Consider the following 23,360-nt stretch of genomic DNA (forward strand, 5'->3'; position numbering starts at 1 on the left):
AAACTAATTTTGATTCGTACTATCACTCGGGGAACACCACGGGTCGCCTTTTCTTGCGAGTATTGCCACTATATTAGGTACACAATAGGTTTGTGCTTAGCAGCAGAGATAGTGTCACTGTGGGTTTCCAGTACCCGTAAATCGTACCCACGTGAACAACACCACGGGTCTGGGCGTTGCCTGTGATTAGTACCACTGTATGAGTGATACCGTGGGTCTGCGTTGCCTGTGTTTAGTACCCACTATGTGAGGAACATCACGGGAATACCGGCGCCCGTGATTAGTATACCTAGGTGAGTAACCCCATCGGTTTGCGTTTTCTATGAGTGGCGCTATTGTGTGAGAACACCATGGGTCTGCGTTACCTGTGCGACCGACAATTCTTGTGAGTAGTACCATCAGGTGTGGAACACCGTGAGTCTTCGCTACTTTTGATTAGTACCGTACATGACACACACCATGGTTCTACTTTACTAGTGACAAGTACCATACTGAGGGCCCTTTGACCTGGATTTTGGACCCCTTTATACATCAAGCATCCTCGATTCAAGATTGTGCTTTATAAGTGGTCCCTTGGTCAGTAATACTATTATTTATGATCTTTTTTGATTCGTCCAGTGTTGTTGTTTTTTTTGTGGGGGTTCATGTCCATCCATTCACTCTTCATGACATTTTTTAGTTTGGTCAGTATATCATTTTGAACTTTTTGTTTGTCACTTCATTTCGTACCATTAGGGGCCGATGACCTCGATGTTAGGCCCCCTTTAAACAACAAGCGTCATCATCAGCAGCGCTTCTTCCCTTAGCGATCGTTGCTTGTTTCCTGGTCAAGCTGAGGGAGTTATTACTACTCCTGGACTCGTAATACTGCCCCCTTCTTAAAACTGTTCCGTCCTGGATCAGTTCGCAACCAGTCTTTGATTACCTGTTAGTCAAGGTATTTGTTTCTTCGTATTGTGCTAGCCGATTCAAATGCTCCACGTTTTGCGTTCCCCTGGAAAGTCTAAGAATGCGACATATAAAGTCTCGTACGATCCATCCCATGAAGGTCGGAATTTAGGTGGCAGACCTCGCCGCTTACGGGGATTAAAGAAATGCACCAAATCCTTGGCTTCGAATCCATCTTCATCAGCCCGCGCATCGTAGGCATGTTTTATTCGGCCACTAGCAGATTCTGTGTTTCTTCGATCGAGGCCGTGAATGTGACGCATTCTCTCTCTCCAACACCTCACGTAATCATCCCCTGCCATCTGGTGCTCGCCGGGTTTATTGCCGAACTTCAGATCGCAGGGAAAACGCAGCTCCCTCCTGAAGAGAACACAGTCCGGAGTCTGTCCTGTCGTTTCATGGACCAAAGACCGATATGCCATTACAAATAATGGCAAGTGTTCATCCCAGTCAAGTTGGTTTTAAGCTACAACTTTAGAAAGTTGTTTTCCAGTCGTCCTGTTTATCCGTTTAGCTTTGTTGGCAAGTCAGGGCACGAAACGTCGGTAGTGGGAGCATAGTCCTAAAAAACTCTGGAGTTCATGTACGTCTCTGGGGACAGGCCATTCTTTTACTGCAGGTATCGTCTCTGGATCTACGACTACACCGTCTTTGGAAACGACATATCCCAAGTAATTGACCTTTTCTCCGGAAGAGGTGACATTTCTTTGGATTAAGCTTCAGGTTGGCTCCCTGCAGTCGCTTAAAAATTTCCTCCTGGTTCGATAGGTGTTCATCAAAGTCTTATCTATTTCAATGACGTAATCAAAGTAAACAAGTCATGTTTCTTCGACAGACCTCGGAGTACTGTTTCCATCGGTCTTCGAATGTAGCTGGTGCATTGCACAGTCCAAAAGTCGTAACTGTGCAGTGCCAAAGTCCCGTACCAATTGAGAACGCTGTCCTTTTTCTTCACTGAAACCACTGGCGACGTCCAGGGATTACTACTGTAGATGGTTCAGTAACACCATGTTTGTACATGTCACAAACAATTCTGTCAGCCTCCTCGATAGTAGGGACCGTCGTGAATGCTGTCCGATCGGTTGTATATTTCCGTTGTTTATTTAATATTTCACGACACTTGCCCTGCCGTGCGGGCAGTTCTCGATTGCGAAGGCATCTTGATATTTGAAGAACATTTCTTCGACTTTGGCCTTTTGATCCTGCGTCAGCTTAGTATGTCTGATGTCTCGGTTAATTTTGGAAGGTGATGGACATCCTGGGTGTCCTTCGTGATCTCCCCACGAACAATGGATCATACCGGATTACAACAGGCCACCTGAGTGCTTCTCTTCAATGATACTGGGAAATCATTTAGTTTCATCATTCTGATAGGAGTAGGTCCCTTAGAATTTACACCTCTTCCCTCTAATACTGCTGGGCAGACTTCCTGTTCGGTAAAGGGCTCGTCAATTCCCGTCACTTCTCATTGTAGGTTATGCATTTGACCCACATCACATCGGTTCTGGGATGAAGTACCTCGTCTGTAGTTTACGCAGTTTGAAAGTTTGGACTGCCTCATGCGCGATGAATGTCTTTTTCGTTTGCGAATTTCAAGCATCCCCGTTTCAGAACCAAAGTGAGCTCAAATTCAGTCATGACATCTTGCCGATGTAGAATTAATTCCGGTCGTTCGTGTTCACTGGGTCTTCGGTTGCCGTTTTCAATAAAACTTTCGTAGGTTTCAGGTCTCCTTTACGGTGTCCTTGACAACGTTGGTTTGGCCAGGATGTCCAAAAGCGAAGTACGAGCAAAACCACTTATTTGTCGACGAAAATACTGTCTAAGCAACGCACGAGTGAAATGATATCTACCACCTTTCTCGGGGCAGGAGGGATGACACGCGGTGCTCGCACCTTAGCAATGGCCCTTTTTAGTTTTTCTGAAACTTTGAGTCTTTATGGCAGCGGCATATCGAAGGCCACCTCAAGTCCAGCAGTGAATCTCCCGCCTTGGAAGTTGTCAAACAATCCCATCTACTTTTCCGTCTAGAGGCTCCTCTTTATTAGCCGTCGAAGCTGCTGTAGATTTGAGGTCTGTGTAGCAGCTTTGAATTAAAATGCACGAGCCAACGCATTATCTATCCTATTTCGGTGCGCCAGACGAAGAGCTCGTTGCAATTCTCTCGCGGATATATCCATCAAAAGGGACTCGACATAATTTTAGCTGTTCTATGAAATCATTTGTAGGTGAATGATAAGCCATAGGAGCAAGACGCGCGATGTCTGTATCAAATACTTGTTGTGTCTCGGCACGTTTCTGGCGTCTCCTAAGAATTTGACTATATTAAATTTGTTGAAGGTCTTTATCCCATCTCTAATCGGGCCACCAGAGAATTGAAATTAGTTTGTTCGCTGTCTGGAATTGCTCGGAGTATATCCAACGCAACACCTCGTTGCTCAATATCCGAGGCAATGCCTTTTTCTTCTCTAGCCAACCCGTTGTTTGCGGCTGCGTCTTAAAATTCCCTTCGATACGTAGACCATGGAGTTTTACTAACATAAGGTGGTGGCTTCACACATTCTCTGCTTTTGTTCTGTATTCAGCGGTATGCCTGTTCTTTCGTATAGACTTATTTTCTGGTGATGAAAATCGGCCTCTGTAGTTGTTTTACGCTCTACATCAGTTTCTATTTGTTTTAGTCCTTGATCAATTTCACTTATCTTAGATTCTACCAATCTATAATTTTCAGCTTGTTTCTGAGAACATTTCGCTAGCTTTTTTCAAATAAGCTAAAATTTTCTGATTGTCTTTTTGAACTATTTACGAACTTCCAAATTTTGCACAAATATGTAAACATCACCCGCTATTTCGAAAATATCTTTACCTGTATCCGTACGTTCTGCTTTTATTACTGCTCGAAGTCGTTACCGTAATACGGCCTTCGTACCGGAAATATCCTCATCACGTTCTTCCAGCTCGCACTTCAGTTCCGCAACTTTTAAATCGTTCAAAAACAAAGCCATCACTCCCTACACGATCTTCCTTATATCATACTATCTTTAACGGTCACTAATTTCCAAGGACTATCGCACTTCTGACACCAGTTGTTACATTCGTGGGTTCCGGTAACTTACGTCAATTTCCTTTCCGTAAGTGTCTCATTGAACTCCACCAAGAAAACTGAACACCGGGCGAGTTGGCCTTGCGGTCAGGGGCGCCCAGCTATGAGCTATGAGTTTGCATTTCAGACTTATTGGGTTCGAGCCCTACTATCAGCAGCCTCGAAGATAGTTTTCCGTCTTTTCCCATTTTCATGCAGGCTAATGCTTGGCCTCTGCTTAATTTAAGGCCAGGCCGATTCATTGTCACTCTTAGGCCTTTCGTATTGCATCGTTGCCGTAAGACCTGTCTGTGTGGGTGCGACATGAAAAACTCACTCACGCTAATACTAATAACTTTAATCAAAATGTCGTACATGAATTCCTAAATCTTCGTTCATTCACAAGTACATAAATTTCCTTGCCCTGGCGTACAGCATAAAAATCAAACCAAGCGAGAAATTATTCCCATCTCCGCTGCACATTGTCTCTTCGTACTTTATGCTTAGTGATCATCAGTTGTCTCCCAGACCAGCTGAAAGTAGTAAAAGTATGTTTGTGTCACAGTACATAATATTTATAAACTGTTTGCCATCATTGAACAGATCTTGCTGACTGTCGGCAAAGAATGTTCTCAACGTTATTAGAACCTACAATAATGGGATCCTCTCAAACGAAAACCGGGGCTATAAAAATTAATAACACATTGCCACAAACCACAGTGTGGTTGAACAAGATCAAAAACACCAAAGCATATGCCGTCTCTTATGTAACAGTGTAGTCTTTTACGGATTTCAATACATAAATGTTTGCCGGATATAAGAGCATCTTTCTGGTAGACCACTCCTCCTCGTTCATTTTTTATATGAGGTAGTCCATGAGCTCGTACATTACTAAATTGTCAGGAGATTATCGCGCTTTATATTGTGACGTTTGGCATTCGTGAGAAAAGACGCAACACCTCCTCATAACAAGCAAGTGCTTTTGAACTTGACGACTACACTGTGAATTTGAATGAAGATGATGTTCACCTTCAGAAATGTCATGGTCATTTGCATGGAAAATCAGTGAGTGAAATTTTTGGTATCTTTCCTCTGTGTGAGATTTGTTTTGGGGTTGACTCTTGAACTATTGGTCACGTGGTTTCAATTGGTCTCTGTAGATCGAGCCCAAAGGTGATTTACGCAGATCATCCACCTCCGCATGGCGGACGACATCTCCAGAGACAAACAGCGGTTCGTCCATTAATTTGCGATCACTGCGAAAAGCCGTTCAGTAGCGAAAGCAGCCTGTCTGAGCACGTCATAATCCACATGGAACCTTTCGGCCACAAGTGCGAAATTTGCCAGAAATGCTTCACAAGTAGGAGCAACCTGACGGTGCATATGAGGCTGCACAGAGATAACAAGAAATTTATCTGCTCGATATGTCTGAAAACGTTCAGAAGATCGTCGCATTTGACAAGGCATCAGCGAACGCATACTGGCGAGAAACCATATTCATGTAATATTTGTGGGAAGGCGTTCAGCCAGGACGCCCATGTGACCATGCACCTGCAGACTCATAAAGGTGTGAAGCCATATTCCTGCAATATTTGTGAGAAGGTCTTCAGGTTGAAAATACACTTAACCAATCATCTGAACACGCATACAGCATGCAAGCCATACAAATGCAGTATGTGTGGCAAAGGATTTGGCATTAAGCACGATCTAACGAAACACATGCGGACCCATACTGGCGAGAAGCCGTTTTCATGCAGTACGTGTGCGAAGGCCTTTAGTCAGAGAGAAACTATAACCAAACACCTGCGAAAGCATACAGGAGAGAAACCTTACTCATGCAATATATGTGGCATGAGCTTTAGCCAGAAGCACAACTTAACCAAACATTCTCGGTTACATACAGTTTAGGCGCTATGCTGCTTTCACCCAGAAACTTACGCTGTGGAAACTTATTCGGAAGCATAAGTTTTGGAAGGCCAAAAAAGTGCTGAATAATGCTATAAAATATCCAGTTATGGACCTTAAAACTGTCCATGAAGACTCACACTGGCAGAAGCTTCACAGCTGTACTTGCCTTGGCAAGCAGTTCCATCGCAACACAATTCTGTCCATAACAGCGATAAAAAATAATAATCTAACCAAACATCTCGCTGTGGAATTGATCAAACAAAAACCGTGCTAGTTTGTAAGATACAACATTTGAAATATTCCCAAATAATAATAACTTTAAATACACCCTCATGATGAATACTCATATGCTCAGTAAGATACAAAATAAGATACATAAAAATAGTCATAATTTCAGTGAGGAATCAAGAACTTAGCCTCATATTCCACTCAGAGAATGTTGCATGTACACGAGCTGATCACGTATTTTAGGAGCTTTAAGTTGCATGTATCAAAATCGGACCTAAATATAAATATATTGTATTTTACAATGCATTTGTTTTTACCATTTGAAGTTGTTTGTGGTGAATATAATTAACATTCCATTTCGTTTCACCTAATAACAATAACATTTAAGAAGTATCGGGTATAATTTTTTGCTTGAGACATTTATTATGTCAGTATTGACATCAGGGAGTCAACTTGCTAAGAGGAAGAAAATTTATCTACGGCGCCAATTTAACCCTGCAGAATTCGTTCTCACTTTTATCTCAAAAATGTTCACATTTATATCATCGTTGCATTTATTAGGAATAAGGACGATTTAACGATGTTGTACGCCCCTTATTTTGTGTTACGACAATTATTAACATAACATGCATGATTTGATCCATGTCCTTATTGTCTGCTTTGCCTCTGCAGTGCCCTACAACAGTCTTTTCCATGTTTTCTGTTTTAATTCTGTGGTGTTATTCTGTTAAAACTAGCATCGGTGCAGAGAAAGATTTCTCTACATCTACGGATATGACAGGAGAGTACTATATTTAGGGAGCGAATGTAGGTGTTAAATATTCTGGTAGAGCCTCCTTATCCGAGGTTTTATGGAATAACTTTCAGCCCAATTTTCACGTCCCCCTAGAAGCAATCCATTTGTTTCTAGCTTCTTGACTTAACAGGTATGATTTCGAAGTGTATCTTGATAGATGCATGTGCCCTTTCAACTGTTTCCTTGCCGAAAGGGTTCACGTATTAATTACTTAATCTTTTTTTAATATTGCTTGTAGAACAGGTTAGAATATGTATAATAAGTCGAAAACGTGCACAAGTACGAAATTTGAAATGTATGCACTAATCTGATGTAAATATTGAACCCAATTGGTTCATGTCATTGGCATATAATTGTTAAAATTTTGTGGGAGTAATATTATATGTGAGGAAAAGTCTATATGGGAAGTCGGATGCATCTTGTAATCCAGCCTGCTAAATTTATAAGTCCAATAATGCACGTGTCAAGATGGGCGGATATTACACAAGAATGGAGGCAATGGAATCTTCTACTCTAGCGAGAGAAGTGTAAAAATTAGGTGACAGAGCTATCCAAAATTAAGTTGGCAGGACTTTTGAACCAGCGAATCACAGGGGAGCGCGCGAGGTGTGAAAGGATGCAGTAGCAGGGACACCAATGCAAATGTGCTGTTATATTCCCTGAAATCCACAAGAAGATATACAAGATGAAAGAGACCTCTACATTGTTAGAAAAAATAAACTGAAATTTCCTGGTTAACTCTTTAATTTGATTTATGTGGCTACGGGAAGAAGGATGTAGAGAAACTGGTCAGGGATTCCCCGGAAGCTGCGCAAATGTGGAGCGCGGATGGAAGAGCGCCAACCGGGCAACAAGACACTCACTTTCAACTCTGGAATGGTTGGGACGTGTATGTGTGATCGCCATCGGAGGAACGCGGACCTCAGTCATTTCTCGACTGAATGAATAATAAATTGCTAAAGTAGAACTTAATCTGCCGGGATAATTCCTATAAGGGAATTAGATACTCAAATTGTCATAAATTTGAAGTATTAAGTATCGAGCGCCGATAACCTGTTCGGCGTCCAGCTGTAAACGTGATTAGGCCTGTACGTGAAACTTCGGGGCGTGTTTAGAGTGCAGTTTATCAGGGAATCGTGGACTCTTGCCGAGATACATTTCTGACTAAATTATTATGGAAATTGTACACGTGTGAGAAGATTGTACTTTTGGTGTTTAATTTGTAATATAATTAAATTGTAATTTTTCTTTTGTGTCAAACGAGCATGGAAACGTGTATTATGCCATACGTGAACTGTGTTATGAACATGGATTTCAAGGGAAGAATTTTCACAGAAGGTAACATCACCGTCATGATGGAGTGAATACGAGGTCAGTGGGCCAATCTGATGGCCATGATGGTCTGTGGTAGAACGTGGAGCAAGGCCGGACTAAGATGAGTGCATTCTGATTTTATATACTTTGCATATGCATAACCATCCTGTCACTTACATTCGTCAATATATTCTTCTTGCATGTGATGGTTAAATTTCATTTTTATTTTAAACATAGCATGGGTCAGCTAGGATTAGACAGTTCATTTATAGTACTAAAGCCTTGGGGGGAGTGAGTATTTTGTACATATAATTTGCGTGTGTTAATGTTATGTGATCTTTAAAATATTTTTCATAACCGTGTGGTTGTAATATAGTCTTCTGGAATGATATAAGCATGTGATCTTATGAAATAATACTCATGCGTATGAATATTATGATAAGGATAGAAGCCATTTAGTACAAGTTTTTTTTATTAATTCTTGGGCATGTTACTTATAGTAAGTGGCATGTTGCATGTATATTCATAATCTTCTAGAAAGTTCATTAATATTGAGTTGCGGATATGAACCAGTGACTATCTACAGACATTACAGTGAATATTTAGATTTTGTTCATCAATAGATTTATTTGTCAGGCTAATTATATGAGCTGTGAGTTACTTTATATATTCTTATATACTTCATCTTGTAATTTGTTTTGTGCTTATTTTGGGATTAGGTACTTTAACAACTAAAACGCTAGTAGTAGGCAGTGAACCAAGGATAATTTGGAATGAGATACCGTTACGAATATTGAAGTACGATAATGGAAATCCTGGTGAGATTTGAACCAGTGGATATATGGATCATATGCTAGATATTGTGTATTTTGAAATGCGAATATGAAGGAATGATTGAGATTATAAGCCAGTGGAGGCTAAGTTATGTGGAGTACGATTTGAGAGGCATCATATGAATTGCCAAGGATACGGAGGTATTGGTTGAGTTGACAGATATACCGCTGAAGGCTTGAATTAAATAAATGTGCTTGATTTTCAAGATAAGATGTTTCCACTTTTCTGCGTTTCATGTTAAAGAATGAACCCCATTGAAATAGGGTGATGAAAGGATAGTTACGATGCCATTTATTATTTAATTCAGATTGAATACTTAGGTAACAGCACATAGAGATTTAAAGATTTAATATTATTTGCAATACTTCAATTAAAGGTATGGATTTTTATTTCACTGTAATGTCACAGTCCTGATGGTCATCACTTAGACTCTTGACCAGGTCAATGGACTTGGTATTTCCTTATGGTTATTATTGATGGATGAATTTATTTTGTTGGCATATGTGAATTGTTTTACATTTTTTCAACACAAATTCTAATGTATTTGATGATGGATTTAATTTCAGGTGGTTGTCTTGTTTTGAGGCAGAGGTCCTGTCCAACTGCAGTAGACTCAGTGTAGATATATGCTTTTGGGGACTTTCTGTTAGTTGTAGGGCTCTTCGCTATGAGTTTGGTTTGATTTAGTGAAATATAACCAGTTGATTGTCTGTGTGGTGTTAATGGTTTGAACCCAAAAATCAGAAATATTCTATAGTAGTCATGTCCAAATGTACTCAGCAGTCCGGATTTGTTTTTCACATTAGCTGTTTGTAGATGCTTGATATAAAGCCACGAGGAAAGATAATGATGCAATATCAATTAAACAATTCATGTATAGAAGAACTGTAGTTATAATTGTTTGGATTGCAATGTCACTCAAAATTAAGTTGAGGTAAATAACCTAGGTCGATTATATTCTTGGAAAAAGTTAAAGAATAAATAATCATGAAACCCGATAGGTGGTGAATAAATAGATGAATTTATTAAATTGATATCTGCGGTATTTGTTATAATGAAGTCAGAATGAATTTAAGTGATAATATATTTCAACCATTTACATTTATTTGGATTTGGAGTTTATGAAAGAAGATTGTTGTTTTGTGTTGATAAATTTATGAGTGAAATTGAATTAATTTGAAATTAAGCCGACTTTTGAACTTGAATAAATGAAAGCATTGGTGCTTACTTGGAATAAATACTAAGCGAATCTGATCAGTTTTATAATATAATATGAAATAATTAGTAGTGTTTCAGTTGACCTACTGCAAGAGTGAAGAAAACTTGTATAGCGAGGTGTTGTTTATTTGAAATTTTGTTTTCGTATTTTGCTCTACCAAAATTTCTTTCATTTTATTTAATAAATTTGTTTGCAACAAAGATTCTCATTCATATCTTTTTGTTCTTTCTTCTCTCATATCCTTCCTGCTTACTAATCTAAGATTAGTTATTTTTACTCGAAGACATTTCTGGTATCACCCGGTACAACAGTGGGATTTTGCCGGGGCCATATTTCTAAGGCTGGAAGGGTGGAGGGTTGAATACATGCATTATTAAACTCAATCATTGGTCAAATATTGCCTTCAAGTGCACTTCCTTGTCGGGTTTGGAGCTCTGCATATCGGTATTTGCATAGAAATCCGATGTCTGCTCATCGTTAAGTAAGGCGCATGGAGAAGATGATGAGGAACGGTAAAGACCCACTATATTATAACACAGGAGTAAGGAGACTAAGAAGGAGGTGAAGTACTGTATCAGTGTAGCCTGTAAAACATGAGAAATGTGTGTAAATCCCTGATGTGTCATATGATGTGCAGTCAGCAATATTAAGCAGATTAGGAAGAAATTTATTTAGGAATGGCTGCGGGGCTAAGGAGTGATGGAGATGATTACTAGGGAATTGAATTTAGGAGAAAAATCAACAAAAGATGACATGATGGCAAATAAAATTTGCTGCTATATGAATTTTAGATAGCAATGGACGAATATATATTGACACGATAAGATAGTAACTTATTCCAGGAAGGATATTTCAGGTATAATTAATGAATAAGGGGAGTGTATATGTAAGGACTTGCAGAAGATATATATATATAATTATATGTACCATTACGGTACAGATATTCATTTATATGACGATCAGTAAAGGACTTGGATAAATTTGTAAAAGGAAGTTTCGATAAATTTCCCATTTCTTTAAAACATGTACGACATGCCTAGGTAAACAGTTCGGCGACAACTCTAAGTAAAGTTCATTGATGATTGATCGATTTATTGACATTTTTTGCAAATTGGAAGTGTATATAAGGCAGAAACAGCTTCCCGGAGGGACACCCCAGGAATCATTAATGAACAAAGTGTTGTGTATATGGGGATTTACATAAGTTCGAATTATTTAGTGTGGAGTATGTAAAGAAGGTTAGGTATAGAAACGATGTGCATGTAGAGGAGGTGAATATTATTGACTTAGTTATGAAATGTACCTATGGTAACAAAATAATTTTATAAAAGTACAAAATTCGAAAAATAGAAGGGATGTCTGTGGAGAGCGGAATTCCGTCTAATATGGACCTGCACGTAATTTGGACCAAAAATATTTGTTCAAGTTTTGTCACCTGCTGTCTGAGGCAAGGTCGGCAAGACAGCCGAGGTTAGCTTTTTTCCTGGTAGTTGTTTTGCTAATGGACTTTAGTTTGAAAGGAGAAAAGAAAAACTGCCTTAATACTCAGATTCTTTTTGTAAGCTTGTACTGTGACAGGTAAGTGTACTGAGAAGTAGACATTTCAGCCAAGAGTTCCAGCGTTCAATTTTCGGCCAGGTTAGTGATTTTACCTGAATCTAAGGACTGGTTCGAGGTACACTCAGCATACGTGATTACAGCTGGGGCGCTATCTCGCGGTGAAATGGCGGCTCCATTCTAGAACGCCAAGAATAATGGCTGAGAGTACTCTTCGTGCTAACCACTCGACACCTCTTATTCTGCAGGCTTTCTGGAGGAGCAGTGATCGTTACACTGTTCACTACGGATGCAGAAAAACATAAAACATTTTTATTGTATGTGACAAGTATTATGGTGACGATTGAGTTCAGTGCAATAGTTTCAAAAATGTGGTTCATGAAAACTGTACCAAATTTCAGGATGAATTGATTTATCATTGTCCTACATGCCAAAAGTGAAGCCCAAAATTCATAGTGATGTGTTTTATTGCTTACGATTTCAGGAAGAATACATTAAATAACGTGCAAATGTTTATATTGAACAGTCTAAATTACACGATACAAATTTTAGAACAAATATTACTTTTATACAAATCCGAATATAATATTAACATTTATTTTTACCGAATCATTTAATACATTGTGCAAACTTTTTGTGTTTAAAATTTTAGAGATTTTCATTACGGTTGATACAGTTATAGACGTTCAAAATTAAATGTTCCAAATTACACGGATGTCCTTTATCCTATATGGAATGGGTTGGGATATAGTATCATGTTATGTGATTACTTTTTACATATGTATATGATGATGCTAGATTTAGAATGTTAAGCTAGTAGTAATTCTTGTAATATTTTCTCTCCATATATTTGCTTGTTTGTTTGTTGTTGTTGGGTAATTATGTTAACTTTACTTCATTATTATATTTCTGTAAGTGACCATTGCCACCGGGATATTTCCCATTTACGATGTATTTTTTTAATGAAAATAATAAATCAAGGAGCCATACTTGATGATAGAAGAGTTGCTTAAGTACCCCTATGTACAATGGAGATGGTTACAAACATAAAGCAGATATCTGCAGGCCAGTCAGCTGGACGAGTTTTGACTGTGAGCTCCAATTAGCATTGTTGCTTATTATATTAGACACATTTTTGAAATTAGTAGCTGGTTTGTTGGGAGGAGTTTAGGATTTATGAATTATTTTTCCTTTGAGACTACAAGTGGAATTCTAGCAGTATAGAACTAATATTTTAGATTGAGGAGGTCAAATGGGCTGTTTCTGGATTGAGGTATTCAAGGCATTTCATAGGTTAGATCAAGGGGAAATATTGAAGAAATGAGGGCTTATGAACTAGGAAAAACTGACTGAATAGGTGGGCATGTTTCCAGAAAATGAATATCAGAGAAAGTGGAAGATTGTCTGATCCTGTAGTGATTAAGTGGATTGCTCAGCAAGACAGTATTACTGGCTCTTCATGTGTCTCGTATAAATGATATGAGTAAAGAACTGTAGACAGAGAGAAGCCTTTTCAAGGTGATGTTATACTATGTAGAGTAGTAAATGAATTACATCTTTGTAAGCGACTGTGAAAAGACCTCAACAATGTAGCGAGATCGACTGCAGGCGTCAAGTGGGTATTAAATGTCAGGGCCAACCGGAAAAGTCTTCTCCGTTCTAACTACATTGTTGATGGAGTGCAAGCTGGTCATTACAAGTTGCTAGTTGTTTGTATAAGAAAAGATCTTCATAGGGTGAATACATAAACGGGGTTGTAGTGACTGGGAGAAAAGATTTGGAACCCAGAATATTCATTCATTTAGGCAGTCTCTCATTCATTCAAAATGGAATGTTCATCTCAATCCACCAATTCATTCACTCAGTCGCTCATCAATCAATGCTCTCTCCCCAGTTAGTGGCTCTCCGCGACCGGGTGAGAAGAGTAGTATTCACTTATGTACGACCAGAATTCAAACATAAATTTATCCATTCACTAATTCATGCAGTAATTCACTCATTCATTACAGTCATATTGTAATTGTAGAATCACATTATGAGACTAGTTACACAAAAGTAAGCACTAAATAAGCTTAGGAAGGGGGAGGTACATGTTGGCCGTGCGGTTAGGGGCACGTGGCTGTGAGCTTGCATCAGGGAGATAGTGGATTAGAATCCCACTGTCGGCAGCCCTGAAGATGGTTTTCCGTGGTTTCCCATTTTCACACCAGGCAAATGCTTGGACTGTACATTAGTTACGGTCATGGCCGCTTTCTAGGCCTTTCCTCTCCCATCGTTGCCATAAGACCTATCTGTGTCGGTGCGACATAAAACAACTAGCAAAAAAGGCTATATAACATTGTTAACGTCTAGCACAAAATAAGTAATATTTAGTAAAGTCAAATAATACTGTTTTGAACAAAGTCGTATTTCTGGAACAATGTACATGACTCCAATAGACACCTTAACGCTGAATTCCAATCTGCTTATACTTTTCATACGTCAGTGTAGTTTGAGAGTAATCCGATATTTAATTTATTTTAATATTTTCATATAATTGGATATATAACCTTAATTTAGCCACAGATATACTGACAGACATTAGATTGAGGGGGCCTAGAAATATTATGATAGTAAGAGAAGTTCATAGTTGAAGTGTTCACAAATTATTCTCACTTTTTAACAGTCATTCACGGGAATGCTTAAAAATGTTTACAAAAAAATGGAAAATGTGGACAGAAATTTGTCACTACAAAGTTTATGTCATATTTCTTCAGTTTGTATTCAGCATTCTTCTTGTCCTGAATTATACTCCAGCCATGATCGGCCAACATTTTGGGCATTCATTTCCCTTCATACTATTTCTTCACGGTAGCTCTGTCTTTAAAAAATCTTTCTCCATGCTCATCTAACATATCACTACAACTCTGGAAAGAAGTCCAGATGCAAGTACATGAAACGTACTTTCGAGGACATATTATTTAGTGTGAAATATAAAAACAGCCGATTATGTATATGTCGACTTCATATTTCTCACATAATATCAGTTGACATTCCGTATTATTCGTATCTCATATACTCGTGGGTCCGGATTTGTTTCATGTTTGTTTGTAGATGGGAGGTATAAAGTCACGAGAGAAAGTGAAGATTTAATATCGATTAAACAATTTATGTAAAGAAGAAATGTAATTATATTTTGGATTGAAATGTTACTCAAATGGAGTTGATGTAGATAACACAGGTCAACCATATTTGGAAATTTAAAAAAAGAATAATAACGAAACCCGATAAGTGGTAATTAAATGAATGAACTAATTAAGTTGACGTCGGCAGTATCTTGTTGTAACGAAGTTGGCAATATGAATTTATTAAGTGATGTAAAATATTTCAATCACTCAATATGTATTTATCTGGATGTGGAATTTACGAAAGAAGATTGTTTTTTTAATGTTAATAATTTTATGAATGGAATTGGATTTGCTTGACATTAGGCCGACTTGTTTAATTCAACATATAAGGCATTGGTGCTTAGTTGAAACAAGGATTAAGTGGATCAGAGCGATTTTGTAATATTAATTAATTAATTAATTGTTTCATTTCACCTACTTCATGAGTAAAACATGTTTATAGTGAAGTGTTATTCATTTTAAATTTATTTTCGGTACATCCTTATTTACTTTGCCAAAGTTCATTTTTCAAAAAGTTTTTTTTTTTTTTTTGCAACAAAGGTTCTCATTCATATATTTTTTCTTCTCTCTTATCCTTCCTGCTTAGCAATTTAAGTTTAGTTATATTTTTTACACTAATATATCTCTGGGATCACCCGTATAGCGACCCTGAGATTATTGCCGGCGCCCAATTTTGAAGGCTGGAAGGGTAGAGGGTTGAATATAGAACTTTCTGACAATGTCAGTACTAATGTAAGAATAAAGCACAATAGGTCTTCTCTCTAATATTTGAGTTACCTAGAGTTTGTAACAGGGTTTATTACCCAGCATTCTTCCTTGACTCGTAATTTTTGAAGACTAACTTATCAGCAACTTTGTTCCGACTAGAGGAAGGGATGCTTACCCTTCAAACGTGAATCGCGCTACTCACGACAGTTATCAACTTAGCTAAATGAGGGAACAGTCACCTCCCTTGCATCACTGAGAAGTGAACTCACAATACAAAACGCTTTTGTCAAGACTAACCTAACGGTATCCGTATTGCCGTTGAGATCAATGTACCAGCAAACAACTAGCAAATAGCTAACCGTTATAGTTAATCTGGGGTTATTGTAGGTTTATTTTCAACCGCTCTCGTTTTTAAATAATTTGAATCTATCTATATATATGCCATTGTATGTATGCATGTATGTACATATGTATGTATGTATGTATGTATGGGGTACGTACTACTGTACATATCCTTCTAAATCACTGGAACGATTTACACCAAGCTTCGTACACTTACGACTTAGTATCAGCAGACAAACCGCGTGGGGTACGACACTCCAAGTACATTTATGGGCGGGGGAGAGAGGGGTGACATAAAAATATTAGGAAATAATGTCAAATCCATACTTTTCGGGGTCTCTGGGATGAACAGTGACACTCCGGAAATTTTTGAAGTACAAGCTCAGCCCCCTTTTGGGTGCGTGGCAAGGGGGGAGTGATATATCAAATTAATCAAAAATAGTGTCGAATCCATACTTTTCGGTGTCGCTGAGATGAATAGTGACACTCCGGAAATTTTTGATGTCCACGTTCAGCCGCATTGGGGGGGGGGACGAGGGGGAGTGATATATAAAAAGTAGTCCAAAATAGTGTCGAATCCATATACTTCGGAGTCACTGAGAACGTCCTCGTTTAGCCCCTTTGGGGTGGGGTGAGGGGAAGAGATATATCAAAATAATCCAAAATAGTTTCGAATCCATATATTTCGGGGTCGCTGAGATAAATAGTTGCACTCCGGAATTTCTTAAAGTCCAACTTCAGCCTCCTTTGGGATGGGGAGCGAGGGGTATGTGATTTATAAAAGTAATCGACAATAGTGTCGAATCTATACCTTTGAGGGTTCCTGAGGCGAATAATGAAAATCCTGATATTTTTAAAGTCCCCCCTTTGGGATGGGGAGGTAGAAATATTACCTACCTTCTGTAACAAATACTTTGGGGGCAAGGCTCCCCCAGAACCCATCTGGAAGTGGGTGAAATACAACCTATATTACCTACCATCTGTAACAAATGCTTTTGGGGGCAAGGCGCCCCTAGCACCACTCGGGAAGGGGGTGAAATATAATCTATATTAAATAGAAGTCGGTTTGGAACGGTCGATATATACTGTACTGTATATATTGTATATGTAAATTAAGGTATAAAAATGAAAATAGACGTGAATTAATGAGGCACTTCCAGGCATCTAAGAAACTTAAAACTTGGTACCAGAGAAGCTGCTGACTTTAATATCGCTAGAAAAATAGAAAATTCTCAAAATACCCAGTTGGGCCACGCAGGGATTCTCAAATTTGGGGCTCAGCGTAAGAACGCCGTGGGATATATTTTTCTAAACGATGTTATAGGTTTAATGGGCTTAAAAGTTTCCTGGAAGTCCTAATTTTAACCCCTCCCCCAATCAAGATAGTGCCACAATCTGCCAGACTAGCTAGAAAATTGAAGTTTGGCAAAATTATAGCTTTTAGCCTGTTACCGATGAAAAAATTACGCGATGTTTAAATTTTTCATTTTTAAACTTGAAAAATATCGAAATATGGAGGCAATTTTAATGACTGTTCTGACCTTCTTTTCGAGGTATTTGGTGGCTAAACGGTAAGTCATATCACAAAAAGGATGGCACAATCTCGGTTCAATTTGCAGTGAACTACAACTTTGGTCCTATGATTTTTTGTCGTATCTCTCTCTTATACGTCAGATTTGATATACTTCTCGATTGTACGTAAGTTTTTTTTCTTTTCACACGCATTTTGATAGTTTGAAACACTTATAGGAAAGACAGAATATTGATATGTGGCACACATATTGACACGACCGATGGCCATATGCAAGCCAAATTTCATTATTTTAGCTTCAACATAAGTATGCGGAAAATAATGCAATATGTTATAAATGTACCCAAATTTCACCTTATTCGAAGTTTCTAACTCAATCTAACCCATGAAGATATGGGATTAATCTATCTTAATGTCATTGTATATATATATATATATATATATATATATATATATATATATATATATATATATATATATATAGTGGGTATGTATTACATCTCCTCCTAAACCACTGGAGAGATTTACACCAACCGTCATACACTTAGTATTAGGAGACAAACCGTGTGAGGGTAAGACACTCCAAGTACACTTACGGGTGGGTGAGAGGGGGGCGAGGGGAGATGACATATACAAATATTAGGAACTAGTGTCGAATCCATACTTCTCGGTGTCACTGAGACGGAATTTGTGGTAGAAATCTCGCGTGGTATTTAGGATCAGCGAAGGAGGACACGATGGCAGAATGGTAGACTACAGTGGCGGAGTCGAGGGTTGCTGAGCAATAGAAGTCGTCGATGTAGAGGTGGTACAGATGCCGCTGGTGATGTTGACGGCGTAATGATACATGACGATCCAGGTCGCTGCTCTGTAATATTCTGTGGGGAAGACAGGAACGTCGACTGTCCTCGCGGCGAGCTCGGAGCAGGAAATAGTGATCGCTGAAGTAATACTACCAGTCCTGAGGTGAAACCTAAATTGGAGCACCATACAGTCCACCTCCCTATGCAATTCTCAAGCGACTGTAAATCGCCGTGTTAGAGTGTGATGTGTGGATGTCGATGGATGTAAAGGCTAATGCAGTGACATAAACTCTCGCTAGAGTCGCTGAAGTCGACGAAGGATCTTCCCGACTCTGCCCTATGGATATTATATTACCATTTCACCTGGAAGCGGTATCAGGATCGGGAAAGAATGTCCGTGAGATGTTTCCATCATTACTGTTGCCAAATGCTACTTTAGGAACATCAGCCGAGAGGCCATTTCTTCTTTCAAACCTGCTTCAATACGTTTCTCTGTGTCTGTTATAACTGCTTTGTCTGCATTCGTTCTTGCTTGCCACTTCTGAATAGGGGTTTTGTAAGACAAATGCAGGAGTGTCTCAAAACATCGTATCCTTGCGTGAAGAATTGATAGTCCAAATTTGAAAGTTTCGGGGTTTTCAGTGCGTTGTTCCTTCGTTAAATGATTAAAATCCTTGGAGGTGTCTCCTCATATAAAGCACCTCATAATGGGAGATATAGTTGTCACAGCATTGCATACCTTTGCGTCTAGTATGGTGGGCAGTAGTGTATGTTTTATGTGAAGTAAAACACCACCTGCTAAATGTATTTTGGTCTTCCTCAGATTTCATACTTGGTTTTCTGTATAATTTATTTCATTTGTAATATCACTTGTTTCGTGAACAAAACGAATACGTATTGGTCTGCAATATCTCGTTGATGACGCACTGGGTTTTGCCACATAGTCTTTCTGTGCTGTCCTGTGTTGCATACCAGTCGCAAGGGCACAAATGAACCTTGAAAGATATTTGCATCACTATCCGCACAATTCTGGAACACTTGTTTGAATTGTTGCTCTTGTGATCCATCGCAAGCTTATTTGGGCAAGAGTTCAAGATTATGTTTTCCTTCCTCATTTAAATTTATACTTTCTATATCATCCTTCAGATATTCGCATACATGTAATGACGTGTGATCCAGGAGCTCCTATAGATTGATTTCGGCACAGGTTTCGGTCACTGCCATGGACTCTTTTAGCGGATAACAAGTTTTCCTTGATTCTTTCACAAGTGAATAACATGGAAACATCTTTTTACTAGAAGCTTGAATAGTCTCATATTGTATTTTAGTCATGTCAGCTTCCACAAAAATTGCTAATGCTATTGCTGGAGTGTGTTTTGATGGCATTTCTGAAAGCAGACGTAAGTATTTTTCTGTACCTTGTAGCTCTTGTTAGTGATGAGATCATGTCTTTCATAATTTTGGAAGCATCAATATTTCCTACAGCAACACTGATCATCTGTGCTGTATATGTCAACTGATCATGAGCTATCTGCTCCCTTAAGTCCTTTGTTTCTTGTCATATGCTGCGCTCACTGTACATTTCAAATTCCTTCTATGTTCGACCTGGTTTTGCCGGGCTGAGTGGCTCAGACGGTTAAGGCGCTGGCCTTCTAACCCCAACTTGGCAGGTTCGATCCTGGCTCAGTCCGGTGGTATTTGAAGGTGCTCAAATACGACAGCCTCGTGTCGGTAGATTTACTGGCACGTAAAAGAACTCCTGCGGGACTAAATTCCGGCACCTCGGCGTCTCCGAAGACCGTAAAAGTAGTTAGTGGAACGTAAAGCAAATAACATTATTATTCGACCTGGTTTTTGTGACTTCCATGTAGGTAGTTTAAGACTCGATTTGAGCCTTTGTTCATTTTTCTTCAAAAACCGTGCTTCCTTATTATTAGCCGCTGTCCACTTTTGCTTAAATTGAAACTAAAATAATGTTAAAGCCTGTCTAAGGGAACCCTTCGCACTTTCTGGAGAGTTAGTCATTTCTATAAGCGTACATTCCAAAAATGAAAACTTTTCGTCTGTTTTCCGATTTGGACACTGCTTAAAATGTCGTAATTTGATTTTCGGGACATCTCCAGAGCTGACCCTGGAAATGATAAAACGGAATATGTATGATTATATATATGTTGGATAAATTAAACCTGTACGTTTTTTACTGGCCTATGTACCTCGGCTTTCTTCACCCCATTTTACTTCGAAATCACATTAATAGAAAAGGCGTGCATATGCGGGACATTTTTCTCCTTGAATGTTTCCAGCAATCACTAAAGTTTATAATACCACATGAATTATAAATGAACTAGGCTGAACCCACACTCAAAAGTACTGCAATAGTTCAAATTTATCAAACTTTAAGTCGGTTTGTACACCTTGTTTCCTTATGTGCCCGTAATCGATGGGAGTCATTAAAATACATATTATTTACATGTTAAAATGAAGCACATACCTATATCCTCATCCATAGCCCTCGTTATAAAACACTTCTAATCACAATCTCAGAAGAAGAAAGTAGTTTATACCGTTCGTCACATTAGCAAGAGCGGGCACGAGCATATCAGACGATGACACACTTTCGACTGCTTGTGTGACAAGATCTTAGGTGTGGGGTTACTACGACTGATATGTGACGTAATATTTATTGATCTTCAAGGGGATATAATTTGTTACGGTATCTGACCAAGTTCATGGTTTCGACTTTTGGTCAGGTTTTTGCGTGATATACTTCTCTGTGAGCGTCGAACAAATGCAAGAAAGATGTATGAGGGATATCTGGCAGGGGAAAGATGGAAAAATGGGTTTATATTACACGGATCATATGTGTACCTTAGTGACAGTAACAAACCACTCTCCATTTACAACCACCATGTGGAAAAAGAAATTATCAAACATTGTATAAAGAATTCCAGGGAAGTTGTCCATGTGGTTTCATAATCATCGCCGGATACTATTACAATGGCAAGTTAACCATTTGCTGTGTCGCTAATAATGTTAAGGTGAACTCTACATACTATCAGGAGGAGGCTCTAACAACCATCAAAACACAGATATCTCAGCACTGTATGGGAAGGCGAAAGATCAGGTACAGGTACATGATGATGAAGCATTCAGTCACACCTCTCGTTCGACTCTTCTCTTCTTAGAGAAAATGGAGATGGAAACTGGAATACCTGCAATTATATTACTGACATTAAAGTGAAGGCACCGAATGGGTCACCCATGGACTTCGGTGCATTTCGACTCCTAGAAAGGGTGTTAGGAAATAATCGTCCATGTTCTTATCAACGAGCTCTGGAAAGCCTGTGAATTGGAGACATGCTATCTCCGTGAAAATATCTGCTGCAATGGAAATTTCGTTGTAGGGCTATAGCTAGAAATCCTGGCTTTCCAATTGGGCATGGTCGTTGGTGGATACATTGGTTTTGATAAGCTAATTACCCGTCCAACATCGTCCCCAGAGATCCTGAACGACTTTCTTCAGAGGATGGTTGCATAGTTGTACTTTATCTTAAAACTGAAACTGCCACAAGTGATGGACGTCTATTAGAAAAACATGCAACAGGCGTACGTAATATGTCCTCAGGCAGACCCGGCAGTAATATTCAACGTTTCTAAAACAATCTTACCTTTAAATAGATGAGATACTTGAACATATCATAGGACGAGCCATTTAGACTGCTAAGTGAGGCCAGAGGCGTCTTATCGTACAATCCGTTTTTCGATATGAAATACCGTTTAGCAGTAGTTATTATGTAAATGAAGGTGAACATCCATATACTTTCGTATGTCGATCTATATTTATTCATTGAAGTCGATTTGTAGCGATCTAGAAATGTCGTGTCTGCCATTGTAATTAATACTTTACAAATCCGTATACAATGTAGAGTACCGTAGCGAAGCACGGGTACATTTGCTAGTAACTATTATTTTCTTCCTTTCTTAGAATTTGGCCTACTTTAGACCACGGTAAACAGTTGGCTTGCTGGTTATTTTTTTCTTCTTCCAGAACTTCTTCACCGTTTCGCTGTAGTTCCTGTTCCTTTCCTCCGACCACATGTTCTTGGAATTTTCTCCTGGAAACCCTTGAATATATCTATTTTCGCTCCTAGCTTATCTTTATTAAAGAATGCTTTTGGATTGATGCCAACTTCCTCCATGTCTTTTCTGGTTTCTTCTACCCATTTAGTATTTACTTTTAATTTGATGACATAGTTGAATATTTTCTTTGTTAGTCTATTCTCGTTCATTCTTGTGAGGTACCCGTAAAACTTCAGTCTCCTCTTACGTATGGTGTCTCTGATATTCTCTGCCTGTCTGTATTGTACCGTACCCAGGGGTAATAACCCTCTAGGACGATGCCTCCATTCCTGATTAAACATCCGACTAACTCAGGTTTGGGCAGAGAAGTTGGTTGATTGTCGAGAGTAAGTCTAAATGTCGAAGTTTATTACTTAACTATAAGTATATGACAGGAATAATAGAGGTTTATCTCGAATGTAAAACAATAATATGGGGTAAGATGAATTTATCCCAAAAAATAACCCCGAATCATATAATAACAAGTAAAATTCAAATAATAAAACGATGAATGAAAATTATGAAAGAAATAAGATTGAAATAAATATGGACAACAACAATCGGTAATTACGCAAATAAACTATATGAAAGTTCAAAATCATAACATTAACTATATTTGTGAGCTTCAAAATATCTTCACATTATTGTCCAATGTTCATGTTCTTATTCGTATTCGTATGGAGTAGCACGATTTTGAGTATCACCATAATACGGATTGAAATTCAGGGAAGTTGCCGCAAAAGTTACCATTAAACAAAAATTAAGACGCAATGGGACATGATATGAACTACGAAAAATACTAGT

General features: G+C 38.6%; 1 protein-coding gene across 5 annotated transcripts in view; it reads left to right on the forward strand.

Moving 5' to 3' along the window:
• Window positions 1–10,530, forward strand: part of LOC136874995 (zinc finger protein ZFP2) — a 64,254-nt gene extending 53,724 nt beyond the window's left edge. For 4 of the 5 annotated variants that reach the window (XM_067148709.2, XM_067148708.2, XM_067148711.2 and 1 more), the window contains one exon: window positions 5,191–6,020. In XM_067148709.2, coding sequence (XP_067004810.2) covers window positions 5,191–5,938 — 748 coding nt within the window. In that variant the 3' untranslated portion in view covers window positions 5,939–6,020. Of the gene's footprint in view, window positions 1–5,190; window positions 6,021–9,676 lie in introns of those variants that run through there. The other variant, XM_067148712.2, reaches the window with a different exon arrangement.
• Window positions 10,531–23,360: the final 12,830 nt, after the last annotated feature.

The sequence above is a fragment of the Anabrus simplex genome, chromosome 5 (assembly GCF_040414725.1).
Source record: "Anabrus simplex isolate iqAnaSimp1 chromosome 5, ASM4041472v1, whole genome shotgun sequence".
NCBI lineage: Eukaryota > Metazoa > Arthropoda > Insecta > Orthoptera > Tettigoniidae > Anabrus > Anabrus simplex.